The sequence below is a fragment of the Sarcophilus harrisii genome, chromosome 1 (assembly GCF_902635505.1).
Source record: "Sarcophilus harrisii chromosome 1, mSarHar1.11, whole genome shotgun sequence".
Classification (NCBI taxonomy): domain Eukaryota; kingdom Metazoa; phylum Chordata; class Mammalia; order Dasyuromorphia; family Dasyuridae; genus Sarcophilus; species Sarcophilus harrisii.
Window position 1 is genome coordinate 668,344,368 of NC_045426.1, and position 22,388 is coordinate 668,366,755.

At 40.8% G+C, this 22,388-nt stretch overlaps 1 protein-coding gene across 1 annotated transcript in view; it reads right to left on the reverse strand.

Moving 5' to 3' along the window:
- The window catches only part of PGPEP1 (pyroglutamyl-peptidase I), a 32,059-nt gene extending 10,462 nt beyond the window's left edge, over positions 1-21,597 (reverse strand). Inside the window, exons 1-2 of the mRNA XM_031948209.1 lie at positions 21,472-21,597; positions 17,386-17,438 (exon numbers count right to left, since the gene is read on the reverse strand). Coding sequence (XP_031804069.1) covers positions 17,386-17,438; positions 21,472-21,505 — 87 coding nt within the window. The 5' untranslated portion in view covers positions 21,506-21,597. The remainder of the gene's footprint in view (positions 1-17,385; positions 17,439-21,471) is intronic.
- Positions 21,598-22,388: the final 791 nt, after the last annotated feature.

The following is a 22,388-nucleotide window of genomic DNA, read 5'->3' on the forward strand; positions in this document are numbered from 1 at the left end:
TCAAAATTTTAAAAATTAATTTCAAAAATTGTTTTTTATATATAATTGGAAAAAAACAAAATATTGGAAAAATCCCATCTTACTCTCTTGTATTGTAGTTATTTGTCCACATTTCCTTTCCTCATTAGATAATAGGTTCCATGAAAGAAGCGACTGCATAAGAGAAGGGACTACATTATATTAATTTCTATACTCTTATGGGATAACACAATTGTTTGCATATAGTAGGTAATTAACATGTTCACTGGACTGAACCAACAAAAGAGTGAGCTGTCTAGAGAGAGTTAATTTTTCTTTAATGCCTTTCTGTAATCACTTGGCAGAGATATTTTGTTGGGATTTCTGTTCCAGCATGGTTGGTTGGACTTCATGGTCTTTAAGGTACTTTCCAATTCTAAAAAGCTCTGGTTTTTAAGTAATAAGATTAAGGCTTTTTGATATTTTAAAAATATGCTACTATTTTCTATCAAGAAGAAAAGTGAACTCCCAAGAGCATTTACCTTCCTGTAGTATAAAACTTCATTCACTGAAAATCATATGTGGATCGGACTTATTTCATTAGAATCAGAGAGAATCAAAGCGTGAATGGGTTTTCCATATGTGAATGTTCTTTGAGAAGTCAGTTAGAACTGGGAGTGAGAGCTCTATGCCAGCCGTGAGAGGGAGAGGCAGAAGGGGTGGGGGGTAGGGGGGGGAAGGCAAGAGAATTGTAAATAACCTCTAAATTTTTTCAAGATACATTTTGGGTTCAAAAAGCATGAGTTGAATACTTCAAAGTATTCCAGACAAAGAAGCCAGGGGGTGCCTTAACTAAAGCTAGGGGTGAGCAGCCAGGAAAGAGCCCACTTTGGGAAAAGTCAGAGAGCAGAAGCCCATGCTTCTCAGTTTTGCATTTAGGGTCTTCCATAATCTGGTCATAAATCAATTTTCCAGCCTTATATTCCATTAACTCAGAAACCCAATTTAAACTCTGTGTTCTTTAGAGGCTTCTCCTAATTTACCCCAGCCAGAAAAAAAAAAACAAAAGATCTCTTCTATCCCTCTCTGAATGGGCCATCACGTTTCTTGTGCCTTCGGAGGTCCTCATCACATTTATAATTATGGGTGCATATGCTATCCTCCTCGAAGGTTGGGGTTTTATATTAGCTATTTTCATCTCTCCCCAGAGCTTAGCAGCATATCTTGGACGTGGCAGATGGTCAATAAATATTTGTCGAATGAATGAATGAATGGACAGAGTCCAAGAGAATGACTGAATGGCTTCTGAGACCAAGGTATGTGGCTATCCGCTTGACAGAAAGGGTAACCAAGGGAATGAAAGAAAGAGAAACCGGCTTCAGATGGAGACATGAGAAAGTGCTGAGGAGGGCAACAGAATTGAGAGGAAAGAATATCAGAGCAGGAGTCAGGTCAGGCTGCAGGCCTGATGTGGTTGGGCTGTGTAACTTTGCAAGGGGACCTCAGTTTCCTTATCTGAAAAATAAGTTACAGAATTTTAAGATTCTGTGTTCTTATACCTTTGATCTTCTGAAATTCAATGTCCTCAGGCCCATTCTAGCTGTTATTCTTTGATGAGAAGCTACGCAGTGGGCAGAATGCTAGACTTGGTACTTGGGTCTGATTCTCCTCTGACACAGAATAGCTACTGGATCCAATTTTAATCAATATAAATCTCAAATTTTTAACTAGTAAAATAAGAACTATTACTACCACTTGGGGGGGTGGGTTATTGGGTAGCTCAAATGTGAAAATAAATATATAATGGTTTTGTGAAGAAATCAAATAATAAACAAATGATTTATTAATTAAAAAAAAAAAAAAGAAAACCATTTTACCAGCATCAAAAATGAAAGGGTGAATTCATCATCAATGAAGAGAAAATACAAGCAATTAGGAGCTACATACAATAATTTTTTTAAAAAATACACATACATATAATAGGAAGTATTTTATTAAGTAGTCCTTTTCAGCTCTTAGATTCTGTTTTAAGATCCCTCCCACTCTGACAGTTGATGATGCTGAACAACTGCAAAAGCAGGATGAACCTGCCCCAAGTTCAACAGAATAATATGAAACTATATTCCTGTAACTCCCCTAATGTGTTTCCTGTAGTACCCATCTACAATGGAAAAATAGTCTGTGCATGTTTAACAGCTGAGTTCTGGGTTACAGAGCTAGAGGAGTGGTGAAGAAATAAAGTAAAAAGAAAAAAATATATAATTTCAGAGGAATAGTTTTGATGAGAGAAACTCTGATTCTCTGGGTGCTAGGAATAGAGTCACCCAAGAAAGAGCAGGAACATCCAGGGGATTTTCTATTTGAGAACTCAAATTTCATCTTAAGAAATACTATAGCAGGGATTCTTTTTAACATATATTAAATCGATGTTTCTAGAAGTAGGTTTCAGAGCCATCACTCTGGATACATGGCGGAACAGTGCTGATAGCACCAATTTATGCTTACGGAGCACAGCTACTGCTTTTCACTGATTCTCACACCACCTGAGCGGAGTGGGAGGTACAAGTGCCTTATAGATATAGAAATGGGAGCCAAGAGGACAAGAGACAATAAAAAATCCAATTTTAGTCCAAAGAAACTTCAGAGTTGGTGTGGTCCAATCCCTCTCCCACCTCTCTAGATGGGGAAACGGAGGCCAGCAGAGATGGAAGGAATGGCCTAAGATCACAGAGCTGGCTAAGCGCCATCACTGGAACTCGGGCTACAAAGCATGCCCCAGCCAAATCCAATAACTCTTTTCATGACCCTATCCTCTTGTCTGAGAGAGTTCACATCAACATGTGGGGTTCCATGGCCAGAGAAGGGAGGAAGGTAACGTTCTGAGACCACGTGGCTGCTGCATGCTCTGTGTGACACCCTTACATCGCAGGCCACAGGAGGATAGGAGATAATGAGGGCCAACAATGCGGTTCTGTTAGGCTCTAATCACTGCAGAACAGAAACTGACTGCCATTTCTGTCTTTCACATGGTAGTTTAGCAGCAAAACTTAGAAAAATCTTAGCATTCCATCTAAGTCATCTCAATTCTCTGGCCAAAGTCTTCTTATCAGAAAACGAGGCAGGCAAATAAATAATTTCTAAGGACCGTTACAACTCTGGGTGTAAGAAAGGTCTTGCCTCTGCACAAGAATCCAACTTGATCTTATAGACTTAAACTAGCCTCTCCTGGACGCAGTTCCCCCATCTGTAAAAAGGAGTTGTTCTAGGTGGCCTCCAAGCTCCTTTTCAGCTCCATGTAGTTTTACCAAGCATAATGCAGCTTGCTCAAGCTGTGAGCCTTGGGTCTTGGCCCGGGCTTGCCAGAAACACTCCCTTTTCTCATCTCTGGATCTCTAATCCCTACCTCCCCCTTCCAGACTCCTCAGGCCCAGCCACCATCTGCTCTACAAAGTTTCTGCTGCCGCCCCCACCTTCCCCAGCTGTGCCAGCTTTCCACAGCCCCACAGAAAGTACTTTGTGAGTACTTTGTATTCTTTCATCTGTGTGTACATGTTATACTCTCAAGGGGAGCACCATCAGCTCCTTCAGGAAATGTGTCTTGTCCTCTTAGCCCCAGTCTGGAGTGTGATACCTTGTTCATCTAGAAGGGACCTAAAAGCTGGTTGGATTGAGTATCTCCAAAGAAATATAGGAAATCCACTGTTTAGCAAAAAATAATAACTAGAAAAAAATGGGGAAATAATGGATCTAATGCAGGCTAAATTCAGTGATCAAAAAAGTCAGAAATAGAAGGAACCAGAGACTGACTACATAATACTGGAGATGAGAGGGTCCTTAAACTCTTTACTAGCTTATAAACTTCTCAAAGGCCAGAGCTATGCCTAATCATGATCCTGTAGTTGCCCAGGTCACAGTGTTCATCCTATCAGAAATATTAAAAATAAAGGCTATACCCTTTGATCTAGCAGGGTCTCTACAGGGCCTGTATCCCAAAGAGATCATAAAAAAGGAAAAGGACTCACATGTGGAAAAACATTTGTGGCAGCCCTTTTTGTAGTGGCCAGAAACTTGAAACTAAGTGGATGGCCATCAATTGGGGAATAGCTGAATAAGTTATGGTATATGAATGTTATGGAATATTATTGTTCTGTAAGAAACGACCAGCAGGATGAATACAGAAAGGCCTGGAGAAACTTACATGAACTGATGCTAAAGTGAAGCAAGAAGAATCAAGAGAACATTGTACAAGGCAACAACAAGATTATGTAATCAGCTGTGATGGATGTAGCCCTTTTCAACAATGAGGTGACTCAGGCTAATTACAATAGATTTGGGATGGAGAGAACCATCTGCATCTAGACAGAAAATATGGGGACTGAATATGGAGCACAACATAGTATGTTCGTTTTTTATTGTTGTTTGCTTGATTTTTTTCTTCTTTCTCAGTTTTTCCCTTTTTGATCTGCTTTTTTCAATTTTGTACAGCATGATAAATGTGGAAATACATATAGAAGAGCTGCACATGTTTAACCTATATTGGATTACTAGCTGTCTAGGGGAGGAAGGTGGGGGGAAGGGAGGGAGAAAAATTTAAAACACAATGTTTTGCAAGGGTGAGTGCTGAAAACTATCTTTGCATGTATTTTGAAAATTAAAAGCTATTATTAAAAATAAAAAATGCTAATTTGATAGAACAGAACTGGAATAGAACTTAGAACACAGAATGTCAGCACTAAAAGAAATCTTAGACATCATGTAATCCAACTTTCTGATATTACAGATATAAAGACTAAGGCCAAAAGGCAGATAACTCTAAACTTTGAAATTAAAGTTCCTAAAACTTTGTTAAGTGATACAGAAATTAGTTTTATCAGTTAAGAAAACTCTTAGCTTGGCCAAAAGAATGTTAGAAAAAAAGACAAGAAGAAATCCTCTAGCAGCTGGCTAAAAAATACCCAGAGGGAGTTCTGTTTTAGACTACACAAGCCAACAGCCTTTTAAAAAAAACCTTAAGATGTTGAAGGGGAAAAAAAAGGGCTAATTTCCCTAAATTCTAAATTGGTTTGTTAAAAACTATGCCTTTATTTAAAAGGCTCTTTAAGGCTTGTTCAGAGAATCTCTCTAGTGGATCTAAGAGGAACTATACTTTCCTAAATTCATATCATCGTAAGAGCCTGTGGGCAATTAGTTTTGTAGCAGAAGATTTGAGGGGGGAGTTAGGTAAGGAAGGGGACTGTAGTAAGCCAAATCCTCCCAGTTTACTTGATGAAATTACTTTGCCATGGGACTTTGTCAGAAAGAAGGTCTCGTCCATGGAGCTCAGGCTCCTAACTGAGGAATCTGAAGCATCTTAGGATGGCAAGGCAGCTCCTGATGGGTCCCCTCAACAAATGTGGAAGTGAATGATGATTAGCTCCTGCCCATCAAGGAGGACAGATTCTTATTGGGGATCCTTCCTGCTATAAATGACTCTCTTTGAGCTTGTTCTCTTTCTAGGACTCCCAGAGTTTTAACTTCAGGCAGAGAGCTCTAGGGAAGATTTTTCTCCTCTCTCCCTACCATCTGCTAACAGATGCTACACAAACAAATGATAGCATGATTGCCTGAGGAAGTTTGGTGTTGGCCACTTTTGTTGGCTGCAGTCTTTCCCATCAAGTTGGTGGGACCAATCAGTTTTGAAGCAAATGTGAAGTTTCTGTCTAGTCATCCCACAATTTTTTTTTTAATGTTGTGGGAGAATATGAGTATAATGGAATTGTGTGTGTGTGAGTGTGTGTGTATAAAATGGGATCTTTAACAAGTTTTATATACTTGGCCCACTGTACTTATTATTTTTTTTTTAATAACAGCTTTTTATTTTCAAAATGTTTGCAAAAATAGTTTTCAACATTGACCCTTGCAAAACTTTGTGTTCCCAATTTTTTTCCCTTTCTCCCTTGCTTACTAGATAGTAAGTAATCCAATATATGTTAAATATGTGCAGTTCTTCTATACATCTTTCCACATTTATCATGCTGCACAAGAAAAATCAGATCCAAAAGGAAAAAAATGAGAAAGAAAAAAAATCAAGCAAACAACAATAAAAAAGATGAAAATACTATGTTGTGATCCACATTCAGTCTCCATAGTCTTCTCTCTTGATGCAGATGCCTCTCTTCATCCCAAATCTATTGGAATTGGCCTGAATCACTTCATTGCTGTAAAAAGCCAAGTCCATCCCAATTGATCATCACATAATCTTGTTATTGCTATGTACAATGTTCTCTTAGTTCTACTTCACTGTAAGTCTCGCCAGACCTCTCTGAAATCATCCTGCTGGTCGTTTCTTACAGAACAATAATATTCTATAACATTCATATACCACAACTTACTCAGCTATTCTCTACCTGATGAGCATCCACCCATTTTCCAATTTCTAGCCACTACAAAGTGACCGGCCACCTGTATTCGCGCACATACAGGTCCCTTTCCCTTCTTTAAGATCTCTTTGAGATCAACCTCAGTAGAGACACTGCCGATCAAAGGGTATGCAGTTTGATAGCTAAGCAGGCAGACTTCCAAATTGCTCTCCAGAATGGCTGGATCTGTTCTCTGTACTTACTATTAGTCTTTGAGTCTTAAGCATTTTCTGGAGTGAAAGAAAGACATCTTATAGTCCTGTTGTGTACCAAGCACCTTTGAGAAGGGTCAGCCACATTTTGAGAAGATTCTAGATACATGACACATCTAAGCCTTGTTTTAGAGAATTCCCCGGAGGCAGAAACATACTTTCTCACAGTTATTTCAGACAAGATGGGATCTTGTAAAACAGACTGACATTTTAAATCTGATTTAAAAGAGGAGAGGATCAAATTATTGTCTGTACATACATTGGAAGGTGTGTCAGGTGAAAGTCTGAGCAGACTTTGCCATTCTTCATGGCTTTGTTCCAGGGCAGATCTCTATTGAATAAAGAACTCTCTAATAAGCAGAAGTAATAGTGGAATAAGTCACCTTCAGGTAGGGAGGAAATTCCTCAAAGTCTCTCAAAGGGTCAGATGAACATTTGTCAGAAAAGTTGTAAGGAGGCCCCATTTTAGGAAGAATGTAACCAGATAGAAAAGCACTAAGGTCTTTCCCAGTCTAAGGAAGATTCTCCAATTCCAGAGATACCCCAACCACGTTAAAGATCAAGATAAAACACCTAAAAGTCATTTTATCATGAAGAGTGCCTCATGATGATCCAAGTTTTGGGGGTCTCTCCCCAGGGCTGGGACAGGATAAAAGTTCAGCTTAAGGTCCTAGAGGACAGTGGAAACCATCTCAGTCAAATGGGGCCAGATGCTGGAGCAGCTAAAACATAAGGAACTAGAATGGATTCTTCCTTTAGGACTAGTAAACAGGAGCATAGCCTGTGATTGGATCTGGACAGTAGTTAAAGCTCCACCTGGAGGGAGTGGAGTCTGGAGTTGTTGACACAGCTGCTGGGGGTAGGCAAAGTCCACCACAGGAAAGGCAAAAAAATCAACATGGAATGACAGTGTTCAGTTTACAAAAGTCATGGGGGCCGTGAGCAGGAAGGAGGCTCCTAGGAGAGACTTAGGATATCTTATGGGGAAAATCTTTTAAGAATCTGCGAGAGAAGGCGGAAAAGAGTGAAGTCCTTGAAAAACACAGGCAGAGGGCCCAAATGAGAATTCAATTTGGCAAGCATTAAGTACTTTCCTCACAAGTCTGATGAGAGACATCTGTTTTTTTGTTTGGGTTTTTGTTTTTGTTTGTTTGCTTGCTTTTTTAACCATACCCATTCTGCAGATGAGAAAAAAGGCTCATTTAAAATGCCTAGGATCCAAATCTAAGACCACTAACTCCATGGTCTAGACCTGGAAGGGGCTTGAGAACTCAACTGTCTATAACCTTTTCCTTTTACAGATTGAGAAAATGAAGTCCAAAGAAAATTAATGATTTATGATTAATAAATATGCCCCATATCACGTTCAAGTTAGTGGTAAAGCCAAGTCCTTCAGGACTCCGAATTCTAATCATGTATTCTTTCCACTAAATGAGTCTGGCTCTGGAAAAAAAATGTAAGGAGACAAGAAAAATCATAGTCATTTAGAAGTTCTGGTTAATTGAAGTTTTATAGTTGTTAGACTTTAACTCCTCTTATTGTCCTGCTGCCAAGAAAAACAGTTTCAGAATTGAGGAATGTGAGTCTAAAGAATTGTCCTTTTAAGGTACTGGGAGATGGTAGAGATTGGGTCAGAAAACTACTCTAAACATCTGTGCCAATTTTTTTTTTGAGGGGGAAAAGTTATTGAGGAAATGGGTTGATAAGCAAGAAGAGGGAGATTACACACTTATAAGTTAGTTGGTGAGAGGGAGAACTGTTAGTGAGAAAAACACCTCTACTGCTACAAATCTGTATTTATAATCTTAGAAGTTGTCCAAGAATCCTGAGAAGTTGTGACTTGTCCAAAACACAGATAGTATGTGTCGGAGGCCAGATGTGAACCCTGCCCTCTGTCTACTATGCCAGGCTGCCTCTCACCCAATACCACTTTCATTCTAGAAAGAAAAATAGCTAGGACCATAGCTCAATTCAAATCAGAAATTGCAATTTGCAAAACCTGCCTTCCAGGCAATCTTTTCCCCATCCTCTTGTTTTTATTAGACTGGAATCTTAGAGACAACTTACATTAGCTCCTCCCTAAAACAAACAACTATCCCTTTACAATATATTTGAAAATGTTCTTCTTCCCTTCTCCAATGTGGCTTATTCCATTCAGGACAGCATTGCTTGTAAGTTTTTCCTAATGCTTCCACTCATCAATCCTGGTTCTGTTCTTGAGAGTCAAAATCAGTTTCATCTGTCAGTCTCAGAATTCTTTCCTTCCCTCCCTCTCTCTTCCTTCCTTCTTTCCTTTTTCTCTTTTTTCCTTCCTTCCTTCTTCCTTCCTCCCTCCTGCTCTTCCTCCCTTCCTTTCTTCCTACTTGTTGCAAGGTAATTGGGTATGAGTGACTTGCCCAGGGGCACACAGCTAGAAAGTGTTAAGAGTCTGAAGCTGAATTTGAACTCAGGTCTTCTTGATGCAGGGCTGGTGCCGTCTAGTCGTCGCCGCCACCACCCCCCCCCCCCCCCCCCCCCCCCCCCCCCCCCATCTCAGAATTCTGAACTTGGATATCAGAAGTGAAAAGGTCATTGGACCTTTTGTCAAAATTCTGGCTGTTAACCAATGATTCTGGTAAAGTCATTTTTACCAATCTGGGTCTCAAATTTCCTTACTTTCTAGAGGCTTGAACTAGATGCTCTCTAAGGTCATTTCTAGCTCAACTTCTGTGTTCCAGCTCCACACACTTCACATCACAGAGCTACTTGTAGACCTGAATGATTTAACCTATCAGAAAGCCCAAAAGGCAGGAGGAAGACAAGAGTATGGGGTTTTGAAGAGAAAAACAAAGTTGCCAAAGCTCAAAGATGAACAGCCCTTTATGGAAATTGGTGAAAATTCATGAAATCAAACTCATGGTGAATGACACTTAAAAATTTGAAATCCCCACTGGATAGAGCTCCAGACACTTAACACATAATCCTGGACAAGTCCATTAACCCCAAGTGCCATACAAAAAAACAGAAACAAATGGACAAAAAAAAAAAAAAAAAAAAAAAAAAAAAAAGATTTTAAGGTCTATTTCCTCACTTGGGGAATGGGAGGAAGATGGACCAGATCTCTATTTCCATTCTCCAGCCTCTCACTTTATGCTCCAGTCTGTCTCCTCTTCAAGAACGAGACCATCCCCCTTAGTCTCCCAGGCTTTGAGTGACTTGCCCAGGGGCTGTAGGCAGTTAGTGTTAAGTCTACCTTCAATTCCTTCCTCACCTCTCAAAGCCAACCAGTTGTCAACTTCTACCTTCCTGGTTCTCTTTAATGATAAAGCCCTTTTTTTCTCTTTAATGCTATTAACATCAACTACTACTGTACCCTGTTTACTGCACTGTCCATCCTCCACGCAAATGTCAAGGTGATTTCTAAAACAGGTTTGACCATACTGTTTGATTAATTCCAGTGGCTCCTGATCAAGAGCAATGTGAAGTCCTTGCTTTGGCTTGCTTCAATCAGCCTCTGCCCCAAAGAGCACAGTGCAACAGGAACAAAACATTCGATCCTGTGTGAAGCATTTGCAACCTAGCAGTCATACATATCTGAATTATCTTGTGGTCACAGGCTGCCTTGCAATTAGGTAAAGACTTTTCAAAAATAATCTTCCAATCTTAAACTCAGCATCTGATTTATTTCACAGCTAAAAACACAATTCTCATTAATGTTGAAGACCTGCATATGAATATCAGAAGACAAAAATGACAATCATTGAAAAGCTCTTTCCTGGCTTCCTACCTACTAAACAATATAAATACTGTTCACCAGACCTAATACCTGTAGCTCTTTGTCTATGCTTTTGGACTTTCCAGGGCATAGATGTAAGACTGGTTCATCATAACCACAATAGCATTTGATCACTAAGTACAGGTCAAGTAAAGAATTCCTCCTAAACAATTAGCACTACTAAAAATTGAATGGGTTGTTCTCCCAGGGAGTAGGCTTCTTGTTACTAACAATCAATCAATCAATAAACAATTATTATCTAGTTACTGTGTCAGACACTGAACACTAAAGATATTAAAGTAGAAGCGAGGTGACCACTTGTACAAGATATCTAATGGAAGATGCATTCAATGGGGAAGGAGATGGACTAACCGTGGTTCTCAAAAGTGTGGTCCAGAGAATCTTGAGGATCTCTGAAACTCTTGCAGAGGTTCTACAAATTCAAAATTAGTTTTTATTTCTAATATGACAGACATTTATAAATATAACCTGCATAAACAAAATTTTGGACACATCCTCAATAATTTTTAATGGCATAAAGATACTAAGAGCAAAAGTGAGAAGTACTGAATTAAATGTCTACTAATGTCCCTTCCAACTTTTAAGAGTTTCTGTTTTTCTAATTTTCTTGATTCCAATTTTAAATGCTTCTGATAAATATTTACAATTGCTTCTCTCTCTAATCCATTTTTTAGTCTCAATTGATGAGAAAAAAATCATTCCTTTCTAGTTTCTCTTAAACTCTGTACTAACATGGTTAATAGGGACATACGTTTTGCATGATTTCACATGTATAATTGATATATGGCTTGCCTTGTCAATGGGTAGAGGAAAGAAGGAGAGAATTTAAAACTCAATTTTTTTTTTAAAACATCAAAAACAAAAAAAAATGTTTTTAAAAATTCTGTGCTACTTGGTATTTCCACAACACTATGTCCAAGTTCATTTGTGTACAAAAATAAGTAATTATCAATAATTATAATTAATAATATTGTGTATAAGATATCACACAATAAATATATTTAATATATTGTTAATGATATTAATTATTAACATTAATAATTAATAAACATTTACAGAAGTCATAGTAGGAATTCCTCTGAAATTAACATTCTTTTTATTTTTTTAAAAAGTAAGTCATTCATTTCATCCTTTTTCTTACAAAAAAGCTAGGATAAATGAAAGGAACTGGGAGTGTTTATTCAGTGGTACAACTAGACACATTCACCACAAATTAGAGACTTTCAAAGAGTCACTTGCCCAGGGCCAATAAGTGCTGACAAAGGATATCAGGTCAGAGTAAGGAATATTAACACAGATGTACTGGAATTTACACGATAGATGTGTTCCAACAGAGTTCTGTGTAAATGAAATCATATTTTCCAACTGACTTGCATCAGAATTTCAGATCTTCTTTCTCTTATCTTATAAATAATCTACCATAAAAGGAGTTCCTTATCACTATAGCATTTTGGGTTTTGAAAGCAATTTTTAATTCAATAGAACTTCCTAATTACTGAGTTGCCTAAAAATGAAATGAACTTCCTCTTGAACTAGAGTTCCCTCTTACTGTAAATAGTCAGCTAGAGTCTTGTGATTGCCTCTCTTTGAGAGACCAGTGTGAAGACCTCCTGTAAGGTTCCAGAACTTGTGCTAAAAGACTCCTGAAGCTTTTGTTGTTGGACTCTATGGATCTAAGTTTCTTGTTCCCTAGTGGAAATTACATATAGGCCACCGTAAGCATGGAGAGGTGTAAGGAGGAGGGAGAAAGGAGTAGAGCTCACCACTGAAAAGAAATCCTTTTGTAAAATTCAGAACTCCATTGGGTCAGACTACATTTGGAGTAGCATGATCAGTTTTCAGTATAGAATTGTAGCAGGTACCTTCATAAACTAGGACTACGCAGAGAAGAGAAAGGATGGCAATGAGGGTCTCTAGGACACCATATGAGCATCAGTTAAAGGGACTGGGAATGTTTAGTCTGGAGAATATGGAGGGGAGGTGGAAGAATCCCAAAATAGCTAGCTTCAAGTATTTCCAACTCTGGGTTGTGGAGGAGGGGTCAGAATCAGATTAATTCTGCTTTGCTTTAGAAGGCAGAACCCAGAGCAATAAGCAGAAATTGTAGAAGTAGATTTTGTTTGCAAGGAAAAGCTCTTTCTATCAGGGAGCACTGGATGATTCTGGGAAACAAAGCTCTCTTCCCTGAGATTTCTGAGTAGAGTCCAGAAGGTCTATAAGGTCCGGTAAGATTCTGAGAGTCTGTGCTTCTGTAATGGGAGCAATCCCACTTTAATAAAACTTTCAAATATTGGATTTTCTTTAATTGGGTGCCGACAAACCTGTAAGTCTTACCTCCTGACAAGCCTGAGCAGACAATACAATTATGCCTTCAGTTATATAATTTATGGTAGACTTGGGTCATCAGACAGAAGCAGTATACCCATTTGCTAGGGAGATTACAGGGGGAATTTATGCACTGGGGAGAAGGAGAAACTAAATTGATCTTGGAGGTCCCTTCATCTCTATGATTCTTTGATTCTATACATGCATGTTTGCAAAGGTTACAATGATAAGATGAATATGAAAACAAGATACACACTGACTCCAACTATGTAAATAAATTAAATGGCATTAAATGTATATAAACCTTAAGCATTAAATGACAATAGACCTCAGGTAAAATACTATCTGGTTTATATCCTCAAAACTGAGGGCATAATAAGACTTTAATACATAGGCAAAGTTGATACTTTCTAGTTAGAGTTAAAGCACACAATTTTTAACAAAAACACCCTTTAGTCCAAGTTTTTCTTGAGGGGAATATACTTTCCTTTGGTATGTATGTTTATGTTAGTCTTTTCTTGTTAAAACAAAATTTGGTAAAGCAAAACGATTAGTAATTGACTAAAACATCTTATATAGGACTGGAGTACTGACCAACAGCCATGATTAATGACTAGCTGGTGCTTTGGGACTGGATTCTCTAATAGTAAAGGCTTGCTCTATTGATTAGTATTTGTAATATATCAAGATCTACCATTAGAAATGGACTCTTAAGTGGCAGTGTAGCTTATCTCCTCAATGTGGATCTAGGTTCCCCCCCCCCCCATGTTTTTCTACCTTAAAGGGGAGATTTAAAATTTGATACATTACTAGACCATTTTATAAAGAGAATCTGAATGTTCAAAAGAAGCTGATGTAGTCAGAAAACCATAGATAGCTTTTAAGAATATTCACTATTTTCCTCAGATAGGAGAGAAAGATTACACTTGGAGTTAAACCAAACTTGAATAAATCCCAAGTCTCAGCTCTGCTCCTAAACCACTGTGTGACCTTGGGCAAAACAGTTCCCCCATCTGCAGAATGAGGGAATTGGACTAATGTATTCTAAGGTCGTTTTTTTTTAGCTCTCACATATTACGATTTTAAAATTCCCCTTTTAAAAGCCCTGAGTAGGCAGTGATGTCCTTTGCTTTTATACTTCCACTGAGCTCTAATTAAGAATGAATCTTGCCATTCTCTCAGCTTATTCTATAAAGTGCAATTTTACTAATTCAAAATCAAAATAACATTTTACCAAACAGAGTGCACACGCACTGCTATTCAGGAGTGAAAAGGAGTCCTCTGGCCCCCAGACATCGTATTGTCTCTTGCCTTGTATACCTGACAAATATAGAAAAACGAACATGTTTGACCGATTCCCTGACCCCTCGACAATGGGCCTCTTTGTCAGCCTTTAATATCCTTATCAGGTCTGTCTAGACACCCTGACAGCAATTGTCCCTGGGAATGTCAAAATGCCCTCTGACCTTATCTCCTCATCATCCGACTCAAGCAGAAACACATCAAGAGGTTGGCCACATGATACAATTAGCTTCACAGTCCACAGGACACACCTGAGTCTACGATGAATTATACATCTTAAGGCAGCATCCACATGCCCACCCCCCCATGCTAGAGAACTATCAGACCTGGTGCAAACAGGAAACCGCCTGCATGAATAATGCAGAAGAGAGGGCCGTCACCCTGAAAACAAGAGGGTCACCCCTCAGTGCCCCAAATACCCAACAGCCAAATGGGGCCCATGGGAATGAGGGGGGTTTTGCACCACGGCACAAGCTCACTCCACACATGGAGTCGAGTGTTAGTTGAGCCCTCAGAAAAAAAACAAACACACATTTGTGACAGAAAGGGATTTCACCATCACAGAACAGCCTGTGCCTCCTTGGAAGAACTGCTTGAGGCAGACAAGTAGAAATCTTAATATTAAAGGTTAAGCTTGGAACCAGATCAGAGCTCCAGCTCCGTTATAACTAGTCACATTAGTGCGGGCACGTTACTTATTTTCTGAGAGTCTGATCTGACAGGGATTTTATTTACCACATTGATCTCATAAGAGCCACTAAGATTAAATGAAAAAAATAGATGTAAAAATGCTTTACAAATGGTAAAAAGGTGTTCAACTGGTGTTCAGAAAGAGCAAAGGAAGGACCAGAAGTTAGTGGTGGTGGGTTTGAGTTCTCTGTGTGACGGTGGCTACCTCACAGAGTATTTAGGGACCTCAGTCCCCTCCACTGTAAAATGGGGATGATCCTACTATGGCCTGCCTCACAGGATTCTCATAAAGAAAGCGCTTTGTAAACATTTAAACCCTCTCTAAATGAGGACTTCTGTCATATAAACATAGGGGTCACTGCCATTATGGTTGACAACATGAGCCATATTCCTCAAAGCAGGTGTAGATGATGTCTGTGGCTGCTTATCAAAATAGCTCATGTTTTCTTTTTGTTTGTGCAAAGTTATCAGTTACAAAATGTTTTCTTGGGGAACGTATTTATTAGAAATAAACATTTGGCTAATGTGTATTGTGTAAACTTAAACACGGAGTTGAAAACTTAGAAAGGGGAGGGCTAAAGAGATGGGGGTGGGGAGAAGAATTTTATCCTCTGGTTGCTGGATAATAAAAGATGCAATAAACCAGAACTAGCTTAGCCCCAAAGCTAGCAAGGGTTTACAAAGATTGTTTAATTGATTTTTCTTCTATTAAGATGCAGATCACACCGTCTGGGATTCAGAAACTCAGACACATGTCTTTGTGTCCGTACAGCTCCGCAAGTCCCCTGTCTGAGGCTCGCACAATGCCAGGCGTGCACGGGCTCAGAGACATGCTGTTCCTTTTTGTCTAGGGCTCTTGGGACGGGAACCTAGCTAGGAAAGGCAAATCTCCAACACGCTGTTCGAACCTTTTAGATTTCGGAGTTCGAGACACTCCTTACCTGGGCGCCCAGCTAACGCTGGAGGAAAGAGGGCCATCACTCAATCGAGACAGGGTGACAAAAACCAATGTTTAGATTGGGCAACTTTGATTTTTAATCAGTTACAGATTTGGGATCTCTCCACAGTCAAGGTCCTTACATGGGACCTGGAAGAATGGAAACCCTGACGAAGTTAGGAGCAATATGTTTTTTTGCACCAAACTCCATGAACATGGTTTAGTTAACAAGCAGGAAGACGTTTACTATCTCCTTCTCTCTTCTCTCTCACTCAAACTTAGAATTGTCTCTCTGGTGCCATCCCACTTAACATTTCTTACCCCAAAATGGGCGTTGGCAGCGTAGGCTGACCTTGGGCTAAGGACAGCTGGACTAAACCCACTGGGCAGGAGCTAGTCTGCATTTGTTCTGATCCAACTAAGCTGGGGTGTACCCTTCCATATTTCAAAGATTCTTCTTCTCCCCAAGCTAGGCTAAGCTTGGGAATTTAAAAGGGAGCTTAAGCCCCCTAAAAGTCCAGGATCAGAGGTGCAAAGCGTCCCAGAGAACAGCCAGAGCTTGACTGTGAAACAGGTAGGTCAGGCATCTTGGGCCTGGTCTTCACCATATTTCAACTAAACAAAGTTAGGATACATCCGCATGAAGAGCTCTGGTATGAGACAGGAAAGAAAGGCCAAATTCCTTTGTGAAGAACAGAAAATTCTCCTTTAAGATTTTATTTGTGAAGATAAACATAGAACTTTATATTTATCTAGGATAGCATGGGCTGATAGAGGAAGGGAGGACGAGCCATAGATAAACTCTCTTAATTAGTACTCCATGTTCTAGAGATAATGGCTGGGAAAGAGCTTTAATCAAAGTAGTTTTATCCAAAGTCATGATTAATAGGAAGCTGGCTAGTGACCAGATCTGTGCTTTATAATACGGAATTCTCAGATGGGGAAATCCCTCTCCCAATGCAGCTCACCCTCTTCTCTGCACCTTCAAGTCAAGTCTTAAAGGGTTGCCCGCGGGGTCAAATAGAAATGAGGTCACCAAGGGCCACTAAATGTTGATTTAGAAAACCACATATTAGCATTATCTGTGTTTTACTGTATTTTTATGTAATCTGTTAGATACTTCCTAATTATATTTTAGGCACCAATTGGACATCCTCTGGTGAGAATGCTGAGAGATTAAATAACATCCTAGGGACATAAGGCACACTGTGTGTCAGAGATGGGACTTGAAACCAGATTTCCAACCTCTGAGGCCGAGTCCTCTATCTACTATCCCCCACTGCCTCCATTATTTATCATTAATATTGTTATTATTAAGTCCACCTTTCAGACAAGTTGGTTAATGGTTTGGGGAACCATCCTTGTAGAACACTGATACCTCAAAGCCTCCCACAGAGGTGCTGAAACACTGTGTGTGGCTGCCCATTCCAAGGAATGAACTCTGCTCATTTCTGGATGCGAATGTGGCAGGTCGAGAATGTTAGCTTCCTGAAGCTACTGCTTCCTGCCCCTGGCAGCACAGCTTCCTACATGCAGAACATAGGCCAACTTCCAAGCGACAAAACCTGTAGTAAATGCCCCTAGATGTCGCATAAGACTTAATAAGGAAAATCACAAACTGCCTGGATAGGATTACAACCCATTCCCGGCTCTCCAAGGAAATTCTTCACTATTTCATGGCAGATCCTCTTAGTGAGGGACGTTTTTCTTTCCTTACTACATAATATTTTTTCAGGATAAAGGGCACATATTTGCATAGGTACACAGTATGAGAAAGTTTACTATTACCTGAACAGCAATCCAGCTGGCATTAACTGTATGTTCTCCAAACGGGCCAAATCCTGCAAACAAAGGAGAGGATCATGAGGATGCAATCATTTTCACCCCAAGCAACAGGATACAGGGCACTGTATCTTTGTCTGCCTTAAAGAACCATGGAACACCTTAGCAGGTCAATGACTCTTTCCCAAGAACAGGATCAATGTGTGTCTACGCAAAAAGATGGCAGGAAATAACAGAACAACAGAAGAGGATTTTGAAGAACTGAATCATAATCAGAATAAAATATTAAGGCAGAGGTAATGGGAGGAGCTGAAGACTCAGATCAGCAACCTGGATCCAAATCTTACCTACTCATCTCACTGGCTGGGAGACCACAGGCAAATCATTTAATCTGATTCCTTAACAGGCAAATAGTAATAACACTTACTCAAGGGCTTGTTGTGGGGAGAGCGAATTGTAAACCCTGAGTGCTAAAGAAATGTGAGCTATCAGTTTTGGCTCTCTAATTAATGAACTTTGTCTTTCCTCTTTCTGAGCCTTAATTTCCAATCTGTAAAATGAAGGGGGATCATACTTGATGACTGCCAAGATCTTGCCCCACCCTAATTATGGCTCTATTTTAATAGAGCTCCCTCAAATGATCAAATTCATCCAAGTCAAAAGCACATGAAATGAGGTTTTCTAAATAGACATTCTCAGAATCATGAAATAGGATTTGAACTATCTTCCACCATTACTGGTAGCAGAGAAGTCATAAAAACAAGCATTTTTTTCCCTTAGGAGTCCTGCTTCCTGCCTCATCAGTTTGACAGGTCTGTGTCACCACAAGAAACCCACAAAATAACAATATTTAATCAGGAGTATCACTTTATGATGTACACAAATTCTTTCCTTCTAACCAATAACAGCCCTTCTAAGGAATGTAATGCAAGGGTTAATATCCTGAATCTTGGAGAAGGATATCACCTGCTCAAAGTCACCTGGCTAGTAAGAAGCAGAGTCAAAACTTCTGAGCTTCTTTCTGGGGCTCTTAGTTCAGTACTCTTTCCACAGCACCATACTTCAAAGAAATCAAGAAAGGCAGTATGGAGGGTTCATAGGAGGGGCAAGGAAATAGCAGCTGAGTCCCTTACAAACAAACTTGAAAATATGAGAAAAAAAATCGACAGCATACTGCTGATGGCTCTCCCAGAAGCTAGACCCATTTGGCAAAAACCAGAGCCCACGTTATGTTCTTTCATTTTTACGAATAACCAAAAGACAAGTCGCTTTCCAATATAACTATCCTTCTTTTTGATGTCAACATGAATTAAGTTACTTGGATATATTCAAAATTCAGCATCCAGAAGTGCCTAGTGAGCACAAAATAACTATGCAGACATCCAAAAATATTCTAAAATATTTTAAAGAAAAAGTATCCATTTTATAGAAATAGATAGAGGTCTACTGTTATAAGAACGTGATGAATTGAGAGGACTTAATTGATTATGAAATTATTTTTAAAATAATTTATAATTAGTATAATCATATATATAAGTGCATATAATTAATAATAAATTTTTTAAAAATTATTTTTGAAACTCTCCCAGTACCACCTGCCCTTGTCATAGCTAGAACCTTCTCTTATAACAAAGAAACACATCTAAATAAAACAAATTGGCCTCTGGCATCATGTCTGACATTCTGTAACTGTAGTTCATCTGCCCTCACCCCCACACCCCATGCCTCCTCATCAGATCACCACAGTCAAGACCAGGCAGTGCACTCAAGGTGCAGAATTTAGAATGAGGTAAAAAGCCAAATCTAAAGATAATCTACTCCAGACCCCTCATTACACAGATATAGAAGCTGAAACCAAACTGCTCAAGTGCCTTTCGTAAGGTCATATAGAGAATCAGCTGCGATTCAAACCCCGCTCCCCTGACTCCAAATTGGCTGGCCACCTGGCTACTCTAATTTTCTAACTATACAGAGAGACTTTAAATAAAGTTCAGAGAACTTGTGATTTCCCTGGCTTACACACAGTCAGATTATGAGCTCAGCATTTAATTACCCTGATATTACTACAGGAAAAAGTAAATATGCATATACCTGGAGAGGATCCTTATTTTCATACTGGGGAACATTCATAATTTGGTCTGTTTGTGTGATTTTATCAGTATGTGTATATATGGGAGGAGTGTGCTACAGGTATGGAAATACCTAATGATTAAACTTTGTAAACTTTCTCTTTGTAATTTAGGCTTGGAAAAAAAAACCCAAACAAATAATAATTAAAAAAAAACAACAACAAAAAAAAAAAACAGAACTGCCTGGTGTATTGAATGGTTAAATGACTAATTCACTACCACACCAACTCCCTATTAAATACCAGAAGTTTTAATCTCAAGTTTTATTGCTTAAATCCTGACTTATTCCCAATAGAGGCTGGTCCTCTAGTCACTATCTCTGTAAGTAACTGCCTTTTGAAGGGACAAGATAGACACCTGTTACCTAAGCACTCCCTTAAGAATAGAAACTACTCCAATTTCATTTATTTTAGGTAAACCAATTCTTCCTTCAATTTTTAACTTTGGCACACAAAATACTGTACGAAAACAAACAAACAAAAAAAAAGGTTTTAACAGTCACAAGAAAAATGATCTTGGGCCATGCTTACCAAAAAAAAAAAAAAAAAAAAAAAAAAAAAGACATAAAATCCTTCCATCGAAATAAACTTTTAATTATAGGAAAGACAGAAACGCAGTTATTCCCTTGCTGCTGAATTGGCATTTTTTTCATTGATGGAATAGTGACATTCCCCACAAGAAAGCAATGTGGAAAGGGGGACAAGTAAGTGAAATTTTAAAAATCAGAAGATCTGTGTTTATTTCCTGCTTTTGACTTCCTATCTCTGAGTCTGTGTACTCATTTATAAATAAGTTATACTACTTATCTCAAAGTGTGGTTGAGAAGAAAGTATTTGCTGCAGAAATGAAGGATTAGTATTGCAGATTTAATGTGCAAGCTTCCCAAACAGCACTAAAAAAAAGCCTCAGCCCGCTTCCTGAGTGGAACTTTTGAAAACCCTCACCCTTTGAGCCTGTACCTTGGTCAATGATATCAGATAAACAGTCCAGAATACCCAGAGAACACCCTGCCATCATCTCATGGGGGGACAAGGTTGTGTCATAAAAAATATTAGCTGTCTGCTAGCTGCAACCACAATAAACTGTAAAGGCACGACCCTCTCCCCTTTCTTTCTTCCATCCTCCAAACCCCAAAGAGACCAAACTCACACATCTTCCTAAGCAGGAGAAAAAAGTCCCACACCCAAGCCCACTGCTTGTATTCTGGCTGAAATAGTAAGCTAGAATCAAAACTAAAAACCGGGCAGGGGCAAATAGGTCAACGAGACTTGCAAACCTCCTTTCCTGCCCAGCGAGAGGCGGAAAAGTTGCGGGAGAAGCCCCGGGGCAGGCGCTTGCTCCCCTCGGTCCCAGGCCGGACCTCGGGCACGGGCGCCCCCCGTAAGGGACAATTCAGGTACGCGCAGGAGTTCCCAGCGCCTCCCACTTTTCTGCCCCGAGTCACTCATCTTAAACCTACAGCAACACGTCCTTTCCCTCCCCATCATCCCCCGTGTCTCAAACACAAATCTAACTCGGGCAGCGGTGGAGGGAACCCCGCACAATTCTCCAGAGAGTTCATTTGTCACCGAGACGCCTTCTTCCCCACAAATCAAGCTCTCCTTTTGTACTCCGGGGGACGTGGGGGTGGGGAAAGCGACTTTCTGACAAGTCCGAGCCGGTCCCTCCTTCCCGAGGCTGGCCGTCCCCTCCCCCCGTCCGCTCCCTTCTGTCACTCAGGGGCTGCCCCCTCCCCCGGGGTGAGGTCGCCGCTGACCTTTGCCCACAGTCGGTGGTAGGGGGCGATGGGGACGGAGGGCGAAGGGCGCGATGGTCCTCCTCACAAGTGCTGAGAAACAGCCGGCGAGGGCTGGCAAGGAAGGGCACGGAAGGAAGGGACCTAACTTCAAGCCCAAGGGACAGCGCTCGGGGGACCGGTCAGGTGTCCGCGGGGCTGCCCCTTCCCCGGCGGGAACCCCCTTACCCGTCACCACCACCGCCTTCTTCGGCTGCTCCATCGCGGACTCGGGCTACCCAACTCCGCCGCCGCCGCCTTCGACACCGACCCCGCCGCTGCCGCTGCTGCCCGAGCTCCGCGGCGGTCTGCCCTTAAGCCACCCGCCCCGCCCCCGCCCCCGCCCCCGCCCCCGGGGTCCCGCCCCCGCCCCCGCCCCCGGGGTCCCGCCCCCTCTACTCTCCCCTCCCCAACCCGGAACAGACGCAGGCGTGCGCGCCCCCGGACAGAGAACTAGGCGTGCGCGTTCTCAGCCCTTCCCTGACTCCCTCCTTCTTCCCCCCTTCTCTCGCCTTTCTTGCGGAGCTGTGGGTTCTTTCCTTTTTTCTCTGCCCCCACCCTACCCACCGAGGCCGGGCGGGCACCTCTCGGGCCGCGCCCTTACTCTATCATTTTACAGATGGGGAAACTGAGTCCTGGAGGCCTTCCCCCAGGCTGCGCGGATAGCGGTTAAGTGGCGCCTCGACTCTCACTTTGCCTCCAAACTATTCCTTCCATTCCAGAGCAGGAGATAAGAGGCCGAGGGTTAGTCCCAAAGCATGCGACACTTGATGCACGATTCGGTTCCCTTCAGTTCCGTAGATTAGATCATGAATCCTCCTTAGTCTTACATGCCGGGATCTGGGCACAAATCTGACCCACCGAAGGGTCGGCCCTTAAGCATCAGGTTCAGAGCTGGAGGGGCTGCTGTTGATCAAATAGCCATTTCCCCCCATTTTATAGAAATGGGCATTGGGTCATAGAAGAAAACTTGAATTTGGGTCTGACTTCAAATCCAGGGCATCCTTTCACTCCCAGACAGTCCAGTTGGAGAGATTGGACATCACAGACAATTAAAACATGGCTAGTGCTTTGCAAAGGTGCTACAAAGTGCCAGGTGAGATTCT